At 40.1% G+C, this 9,996-nt stretch overlaps 1 protein-coding gene across 20 annotated transcripts in view; it reads left to right on the forward strand.

Annotated features, from left to right (window-relative positions):
* LOC144501393 (general transcription factor II-I-like) overlaps nucleotides 1-7,497 on the forward strand; it is a 148,157-nt gene extending 140,660 nt beyond the window's left edge. For 10 of the 20 annotated variants that reach the window (XM_078225100.1, XM_078225106.1, XM_078225108.1 and 7 more), the window contains 6 exons: nucleotides 3,295-3,378; nucleotides 3,499-3,682; nucleotides 3,906-3,934; nucleotides 4,066-4,230; nucleotides 5,200-5,278; nucleotides 7,112-7,494. In XM_078225100.1, coding sequence (XP_078081226.1) covers nucleotides 3,295-3,378; nucleotides 3,499-3,682; nucleotides 3,906-3,934; nucleotides 4,066-4,230; nucleotides 5,200-5,258 — 521 coding nt within the window. In that variant the 3' untranslated portion in view covers nucleotides 5,259-5,278; nucleotides 7,112-7,494. Of the gene's footprint in view, nucleotides 1-2,762; nucleotides 2,841-3,294; nucleotides 3,379-3,498; nucleotides 3,683-3,905; nucleotides 3,935-4,065; nucleotides 4,231-5,199; nucleotides 5,279-7,111 lie in introns of all 20 variants that reach the window. The other 10 variants (XM_078225092.1, XM_078225096.1, XM_078225094.1 and 7 more) reach the window with 2 other exon arrangements.
* The last annotated feature ends 2,499 nt before the right edge of the window (nucleotides 7,498-9,996 follow it).

A 9,996-nucleotide genomic window follows, 5' to 3' on the forward strand; every position in this document is an offset into this window, starting at 1 on the left:
TAATTGAAGACTCTTGTCTCTTGAATCATTCTCAAATCTTTTCTGCAGCCTTGTAATACCTTCACACCCTGTCTAAATTGAGTGCCCAGGATTAGACACAGTACTCCAGTGGAGGCTGAATCTGTGTTTTACAAGGCTTCACCATAACTCCCTTGCTTTTAAACTCAAACCGATAATCCTGTATGCCTTATTAACTGCTATCTCAACCTGTCCTGCCACCTTCAATAATTTTTACATATATATTCTCCAGCATCCCTTTCTGGATTATTTTGTATGACCTTTCCTACTCCTTCCTACCAAAATGTGTCACTTCTTATTTCTCGATGTTAAATTCCATCTGTCAAGTGACTGCCCACTGCACCTCTATCTATGTGCTTTTGAAGTCAATTGCTATTCTCCTTACTGTTCACAATATTTCCAAAATTTTGTATCACCTGCAAACTTTGACATTGTGCTCTGTACGAGCCAGGTTAAGTCATTAGCATAGATCAAGAAAAATAATCCTAACATTGAACTTGGAGGACCTCCAGTCCAAAAGATTGTTCATCCACAACTCTCTTTCCTTCAATTCAGCCAACTTTATATGCACACTGCCACTGTCTCTTACTGAAAACGCCTAGGTTTTGCTGATGGTCTGTTTTGTGGCACTTTATATCAAATACCCGGAAATGCATGTATACTACATAAATTCTTTGTGTTACCTCATCAAAATCTCGAGTGAATTAGTTAAATAGTATCTTTCCATAACACATCTGAGTTGGCCTTCCTTAATGAATCCGTGTGATTCATTTTGATAGTGTGATAGTTTTATTCCAGATTATACTTTGTAAATATGCTCCAGTTGTGTTCTCCTACACTTCACATTGAAACAGCGTTGCTCCCCAGCCTAATGATAGACTGTGTGGGACTTAGTGGCAACATACTGGTCCTGACATTACAGATTGAGGTGGAATGCTATTCTGCCGCTATATATGGCCCACAGCCACTCGTAGATTCTCTGTTTTAAATCTATCCCATGTTGTAGGCTGGTAATGTCCTCGTGTATGAAGCTGAGACATTCCTAGTAAATGGTACAATGGATTGGTCAGACAGGAAAAGTAAAAACTGAAGAGTAAAGGGCCTAAATATAAAGGAAATAAATTATGAGGACAGGTAAGGAAAATCTGTGTTTGAGCGGTTAGGGAGAAAATCTCGAACTATTAAAGCAACAATGAACCCACTTCATTGTAACAGATGAAAGGAATAAGAGAATATATATTTTGACGAAAAGGAGTGGGAACAACTTATTAGTGTGATGAATATTTGGAATCATCTGTGGGGTTAAAGAGTGAAGGTAAATTTAAAATACAACTGGATGCTGCTATTAGGGTACTGTTGAATGAATTCCGAGGGGATGATATTTTTCCTCATGACTTTCCTTATTATAAATATGACATTTGAGTGGGAATTACTTTATAGAACTGCTCACTTTGGTTGTCTTGAATTGCTTGGGATTATTAATTACCTGTTTCAGCTGGCATTAGTACTCTGAACATTAATAGTGCAAGAAAAAACATAGCTATGCAGAAGAAGTGGGCTAAAATACTTAGGAGGTTGGCTTATTCTTGAATGTGCTTTTTATGTTATTCACCTGATAATTTTAGGCTGGCCACCTAAAATGGTATTCCTATGTTTTACTTTAGTTATGAGTCTGGGTCTGAAAAATACATCTTTGCTGCTTGCCCCTTCTCTGAAAGGGTCAAACTGAACAGGCTCATCGTGATAACTAAAGCCATATGCTTCAATGTTTAATTTTTGTATATCCAGTCAGCCTTTTTTAAAATATTGCATTCATGTAGTATTCGGCAAACAGCAGTTCATATATACTTCCTATATCATCAAAGAAAATAATTGTTCACAGACTAAAGCAACAGGTAAAATGGCAAAGGTTTAATTGAAGAGTGAGGATGCATAAAGAGAACAGCATAACAACAACTTACCAATACACAAGTTTTGATTTAAAAGCATCTTTGCCCAAGTTAAAGAATGCTTGTTTCTTGCATTAGTCACTCCCTGTTTCTGGGCCCTCTGGACTGATGGATTGATCAATTAGACTATATCATATTGAAAATAGATCTTTGACTTGTAAACAAAAATAGAAATTGGCGAGAAGGAAGAATCTATACCATCAGCAATGTTGTTACCACCATCAGTACCCACTTTTAAAAGTCAAACTGTTATGAGTAGCAGCTGTTAACAATTAACTTTTCAGGTGGAATATTATTTAAATGGTGCAGGGACACTGGTGAAGGAGCTGGGAGAAGTTTTAACCCAGTAGCACATGGCCAATAACACTAACATACGGTTGAAATGGTTCCATGCTCCTTTGGTAACTTATTAATTCTCCAAGAACATGGGCTTTGATTAAAAACAGGGCCATACAGTCCAGAATGTGTTACAAGTTACCAAGTAGCTGATGTGCTTCAAAATGAAAACTTTAATAGTTCATTGATATGTGAACCCTAGAATATGTTGTTTTTTGAAACGCACTTGGAGATTTGGATTGCTTCTTTTGAGAGAGGGTGGGGTGCCATGGTAAAAGGTGATGGGAATTTTGTCTTATACTTTTGCACTGCATGATTATCCCACACAAGATTAATTTTGCTTTCTACTACCATGAGTCGATTTCTCCTTTTATGTTATTTCTTTGCATCTGTTTCATTTGATCTTTGTTTAAATGAGGGTTCTGGTGGTGAGACCATTTCTTAAATTTCTCCATGTAGTTGTAGAAAATAAAGCTCCTGCGTTACCCACTGCCACAGGTGTTGAAGATCTTAATATCATTCAAGTTACAGTCCCAGGTAAGCAGTTTACTTCTGTTACACCTCCATGCCTGTGGAACTAGAGCTGCCTCATTATACCTGCGTGTTATTTTAAAGATTTTTCTCCCCCTTTCTCTATTTAAAACCTGATTTTAGACGATTCAGTCAGTGAAGATTAGATTTGATGTAAAACAGAAACAATTTCTCCACTCTGTGGTGATCAGGAGTGAAAGGATAGTGAATCGATGGGCACTTCCTTCTCATTCTTTCTTCTGATGCCAGAAACGAAAGCCGATTTTGCTACAGGCAAAAAGGCAACTTGATTGTAAAAGGGGGCATGGTCCTGATAGGAACAATATATCTTGCTGTAGGAAGAAGTTAGACTTCCAGTGGACAGGGAAGCCAATATTAATGGCAACAACTAGATATTATGTTCCTGTAATTTGAAAGATGTAAAACTTTTTTTCTGAATAAAATGTTCGTTCTTTTACAGAAGGTGAAAATGAAAAAATGTCCAAGGTAGAAAAAGCCAGACAACTGCGAGAACAAGTAAATGACCTGTTCAGCAAGAAATTTGGTAATGTTTTAATACAAGTGTTTAAGTGTTAGTATCATGTGATTGTTTTTGATAAAATTGGATTGGATTTTTTTAATGCAAGAGATGGAAACAGATTTTTAAATATAACCCTTATTATAGGCGAAGCAATTGGAATGAATTTCCCAGTGAAGGTTCCTTACAGAAAGATAACCACCAATCCCGGATGTGTTATAGTTGATGGCATGCCTCCAGGAATTCCATTTAAAGCACCCAGTTACCTTGAAATAAGTGCCATGAAAAAAATCCTGGAATCTGCAAACTTTATCAAATTTACAGTCATAAGGTGAGGTGACCGAGGCTTCTCACTAGAATGTCTACTGATCTGATGCTTGGCATTGTGGAATATTGTGAAATGTTAAACTCTTAGGCCATGTCTAAAAGTTTTAAAGGGTGGACAACTCTAGAAGAGCAGGCTGGTGCTAATTGATCCACTGTACCATAAAGTGTGTTTCTCATTTTTTGTACATGATTTTAAAGTTTATAATGCCTTTTTTCCCCTCCCACAGACCTTTTCCAGGGCTTCTGATTAATAACCGTAAGTGAAAGTACCATGAGAATGAAATTTCAATGCACGTGATATTGTGTACAAGTAGATTTATGCTTAATCCTTCACACGTCGAAGAACAGCACTTAACCTGACTCATTTTTGTATCTTTAATTTCGCAGAGCTCGCCGAACAAAGTGGAACAGAACAATCGGATGCAGTAGCAGCACCACCACCAACAACAGCAACACCACCACCACCTCCATCCATGGTACAGGTCGTCCCAGTGGAACAAACACCAGTGCTGCCAACTGTATCACTGGTACCGCTTTTATCAACATCACAAGGTGAATGCACTGTTTAAGCACATTGATCTGAATCTGAAATCACTTTCTGGAACTACTCCACTTGCTTTAACGCACACATTAAAAGGCATCAGTATCTGAAAGGAAGCAACTCTTAATTAGAGCGTTATAACACAGTAGTTTGAGGCTGGTTTCAAAGTTGTTGTTGTACGTGCCTGTAGACTTGGAAGTAACTTTAACAGTGGTGACATAGCTCTATCTGAAGTTCTGTTTATACTACGTTTATTTGAAACAGATTAAATCTAAAACTCTCTCCTGTTATTATGGAGTGAGAGAATGGATGGTTCCAGCTGATTTTCAATCTTTGCAAAATTGGATACAAATTAAACTTTGGCTACAAAGAGAATTTATAGTCTTAGTTTTTTAAAATAAACTTCCTAATTGGTATACCACAGCATATGTGCTGCAACATAATTATGTTCATGTCTTTATTTGTTCATGGGACTTGAGCACCATTGACGAGGCCAGTATTTATTGCCCAACCTTAATTGCCCTTGAGAAGGTGGCAGTGAACCAACTTATTAAACTACGCCAGGAAATGTGGTATAAATGCAGCCTCAGTTCTGTTGGGAAAGAAGTTTCAGGATTTTGACCAAATGACAGTGAAGGAATGCTGATATAGTTCTAAGTCAGGAGGGGAAGTTGTGGGCTTGTGGTTTGGGGGGAGGGAGGGGGGGACTTGGAGATGGTGGTGTTCTCGTGTGTGCTGCCTTTATCCTTCTAGGTGATAGAGTGGGTCAAATGGGCATAATTAATCAGATTTTGTGCCTTTGTGATTAGATTAAGCTCTAATTTTATGTCCTCCAGCACTGTAGATCAAAGATCCAGGTCTCCACTGAAATCGGTGTAGGCAGAAATCTCCTAGCCCTTGTGTCGCACCAACTTTTTCTGATCAAACCAACCTGAATTTATTCCTGTGATTTATTGAATGTTTGGTTTCTATTCTACCAGATAAACCTCAAACACAAGAACTGCCTAAAATAAAAGAAGAGCCAAACTCCACATGGTAGTAGGAACACATATGAGTGCAGTAAGTTTAGCTTTTAGTGGGCTTCTGCAGCCAGCTCATGGAACATCTAGTGGTTCCTCTCTGCCGGCAATGTCTTTGCTAGGGTTTCCCTCTGGTATATTTAGCATTGTTATTGCCACATCTACGTAAAATGGCCTGTTCTTTCCTTTTGCTATTATGCACTTACACCACTTAAACTCTGCATGCTCTAATTTTTGTTGTACTAAATTAACATAATTTGGATGGCAGAAGGAGACAAGTTGCAGCCTATATTTTTGCAGTGAAGTGTGAAGCTGATTGCAAATGAAAAATCATCACGGTTTCAATACATTTTCATCGCAGAGAGTCTAATGGAAATACACACAACCTGCTCCAATAGTAATCTTTAAGGACTTTTTAAGCTGTCTCTCTTTCTCTTCCACCCCACCCCCCAGAACCAATTTAAAATCCTACTTTCCTCCCCAATGAAAGCAGGAGAAAAATCAGTTGGGAAAAGTTTGGGCCTCCAAAAATCCTGGGAAATTCGGAGAAATTAAGTTTTTATATATTTAAGAAAAAAGTTTTTTTTACACATTGTTAAAACTCTAAACAAGCACTAGTTTTAAAGTATAGTCAAACTAAATGGACAATCCATAATTATTTACACAGTTCACACATCACTTTTATGGGACTCGCCATCAAATTCTGATTTCAGCTGTGGACAGTGTTTTAAAAAAGTAAGATTGAAGAACTTTTGCTTGTGGCTCCAACCACATACCTGCCATTATAATGGTGTGAGATTAAAAATTGGAGATTGTGCACAGAGAATAGTTGTAATCTTTCTTTTAGTAAACACTGCCCCCAATAATTGACCTGAGTTAAAGTTTATTAGTCACAAGTAGGCTTACATCAATACTGCGATGAAGTTACTGTGAAAATTAGCCTTTGATTGATGAGCTCATTCTTAAGACTTGAGTCAGTGACTGTTACTGCGCTACTATCTTTACTCCATGCTTAAGCTAGTGAAAGATTCATTGAAAACATTTGCTGCAGCTGAAGAATAATGTCCTCAACTGTACCAAAAAACGCAGATCCATCTTATGTTTAAAAATACATAATTTATTTCTCTTCCGGACAGAAGTTGGATCCAGAGATGCTGTGCAAGTCAGAGACCTCTATGTAGCATACATTTTTGTGCTGACTTCACAGATGTGACTCCCAAGACATGTTCGGATCCTACTTTTGTAAGAAAAAGGAACATCAGCCCTTCCAGCCTGCTCTGCCATTCAATCAGATCATGGGTGATCTCTCTCTGGTCTCAAATCCACAAAGGGAAATGTGGAGCTTTTTGTCTCTGATTTGAGAGGGAATTAATTTTTACCGACATACACCCAGGGGGAAAAATGGAGTTTACTGGTGTGAATTAGTTAAAAATTATTTGTGACCCCAAGTTAGCTTGCTGAAATTGATGGTCCCCTTACCATCTTTAGATCAGATTGAATTTAAGAAAGAACACTAACTATCCTTTCCAAAGCTTTCAGGTTACCATTCTTAAGTTTTATGGTTGAAGAATTTAAATTTAAGCTTCCTTTCTTCTTTGAGAAATTTGAATAAGTATCAGATATGCATTTGACTGATGGGGCTGCAGGAGATGGTGATTATTTCTCTCTCAATGGCCGCTTGCTTCTATATTCCCTTTTGCTCTGCTTATACTATTTCTACATCGCTGATCTTGGGCAATTTTGTGGTTTGAAATCCCCTTTGTTGACATTTCTAAGAATGTAAGTCTTGATGTGAACTGCATTAATGCGAAAATATATTCGTCCCAGTCTTGGGCTCAGCCTTACTAATTATTTATTTTCCTCAAACTTGCAGGACCTGATGTCAGTCTGCATGAGAAATCCCAGCCTCCAGAAACATCCGATGGAGAGGTGTGAGCTTCAGAAAGCTTGGGCATCAGCTGTGTATTATAACTGTACAACATAGGAAAAATGTTTGCTTATATCCAGACCTTTTTGTACCATTGGAAAGAATTTTTTTTTCTTTTTTTAATCAGCACAAGATAAATTGCTTCTGTGAAATTCACCAAATTTTGTCTCTTTGGTTGAGGGAGTGTTCTGTACATCTGACTTGTCAACCACAATACCTTTATTAAAGTGAAGAAAAAATGCTTGCCTTGTACTGGTGGCACTGTTTCGAATGTTGATAACATCTGTTTTAGCACTTTTCAGTGATACAGATAAAACATTGATTATTTTAACTGATTGCATTGTTTGTTTGCACACAAACTACATGATGTTTCCAGAAACTGAAAAGTATTTGAGTATTTTCTCCCCTTTTTTTACCTCTGGGTAATTCCATGGTAGATGGTAGGAGGGAGGAGTCAAGAAAATGTAGTTGTACTGTCTCCAACAATCTGATTATATCAGTCGATGAAGAGAAAGTACCCTCCCTGCAGGGAAGTAGCTCACTGTCAGTGGTGAATTTGGAAGCTGAGGCATGGGTTTGAATACAAGTTCCCCAGCACCTTGCATTTATTCTACCTCCCGTAGAAATAATACTTTTGTTGGAATGTTCAAATTGATGAAACAATCATCCTGCCTTGTTAATAAGATCTGGAATGATAAAGCTTCAAAGAACAAAGAACAATACAGCACAGGAACAGGCCCTCCGGCCCTCCAAGCCCGCGCCGCTCCCCGGTCCAGGATTGAATCCTGAATCCAGGATCCCCGCCCAATTTTCCAGCCTATCTACATACCAATATCCTATCCACCGAGCTGTCCCTCACAGCTACGATGCTTTGTTCATTACAACCTATTAACTCACCCCCACCCCCCCATTCCAGACCATGTGATCTCCAGGGAGAGGCGAAAACCCAGAGTGAAAAACCCCAGGGCCAATATGGGGAAAAAAAAAATCTGGGAAATTCCTCTCCGACCCCCTGAGGCGATCGAAACGAGTCCAGGAGATCACAATGGCCCTGATCGGAAAATGCTTCCCAACCCTAGTCATTTCCACTTCCACGAACACCATATGAATTCCCTGCCCCCGTGACAGGTTCCCAACTATCCGCAGTCTCGCTCTGTACTGGCACCAGCAAGATGATCATAGAATGAAGCCTTGAAACGAGAAACAAAGAACAATTAGCCCGCGCCGCTCCCTGGTCCAAACTAGACCACTCTTTTGTATCCCTCCATTCCCACTCCGTTCATATAGCTGTCTAGATAAGTCTTAAACGTTCCCAGTGTGTCCGCCTCCACCACCTTGCCCGGCAACACATTCCAGACCCCCACGACCCTCTGTGTGAAATATGTCCTTCTGATATCTGTGTTAAACCTCCCCCCCTTCACCTTGAACCTATGACCCCTCGTGAACGTCACCACCGACCCGGGGAAAAGCTTCCCACCGTTCACCCTATCTATGCCTTTCATAATTTTATACACCTCTATTAAGTCTCCCCTCATCCTCCGTCTTTCCAAGGAGAACAACCCCAGTTTCCCAATCTCTCCTCATAACCAAGCCCCTCCATACCAGGCAACATCCTGGTAAACCTCCTCTGTACTCTCTCCAAAGCCTCCACGTCCTTCTGGTAGTGTGGCGACCAGAACTGGACGCAGTATTCCAAATGCGGCCGAACCAACGTTCTATACATCTGCAACATCAGACCCCAACTTTTATACTCTATGCCCCGTCCTATAAAGGCAAGCATGTCATATGCCTTCTTCACCACCTTCTCCACCTGTGACGTCACCTTCAAAGATCTGTGGACTTGCACACCCAGGTCCCTCTGCGTCTCTACACCCTTTATGGTTCTTCCATTTATTGTGTAGCTCCTCCCTACATTATTCCCACCAAAATGCATCACTTCGCATTTATCAGGATTGAACTCCATCTGCCATTTCCTTGCCCAAATTTCCAGCCTATCTATATCCTTCTGTAGCCTCTGACAATGTTCCTCACTATCTGCAAGTCCTGCCAGTTTTGTGTCGTCCGCAAACTTACTGATCACCCCAGTTACTCCTTCTTCCAGATCATTTATATAAATCACAAACAGCAGAGGTCCCAATACAGAGCCCTGCGGTACACCACTAGTCACAGGCCTCCAGCCGGAAAAAGACCCTTCCACTTCCTCTGTCTTCTATGACCAAGCCAGTTCTCCACCCATCTAGTCACCTCCCCCTTTATCCCATGGGATCCAACCTTTTTCACTAGCCTACCATGAGGGACTTTGTCAAACGCTTTACTAAAGTCCATATAGACAACATCCACGGCCCTTCCTTCGTCAACCATTTTGGTCACTTCTTCAAAAAACACCACCAGGTTAGTGAGGCATGACCTCCCTCTCACAAAACCATGTTGACTATCGTTAATGAGTTTATTCCTTTCTAAATGCGCATACATCCTATCTTTAAGAATCTTCTCCAACAACTTCCCCACCACGGACGTCAAGCTCACCGACCTATAATTACCCGGGTTATCCTTCCTACCCTTCTTAAATAACGGGACCACATTGGCTATCCTCCAATCCTCTGGGACCTCACCTGTGTCCAGTGACGAGACAAAGATTTGCGTCAGAGGCCCAATGATTTCACCTCTCGTCTCCCTGAGCAGCCTTGGATAGATTCCATCAGGCCCTGGGGATTTGTCAGTCTTTATATTCTCTAACAAACCTAACACTTCCTCCTTTGTAATGGAGATTTTCTCCAACGGTTCAACACTCCCCTCCGAGACACTCCCAGTCAACACATCCCTCTCCTTTG

This window comes from Mustelus asterias, chromosome 12 (assembly GCF_964213995.1).
Source record: "Mustelus asterias chromosome 12, sMusAst1.hap1.1, whole genome shotgun sequence".
In the NCBI taxonomy this organism is placed as follows: domain Eukaryota; kingdom Metazoa; phylum Chordata; class Chondrichthyes; order Carcharhiniformes; family Triakidae; genus Mustelus; species Mustelus asterias.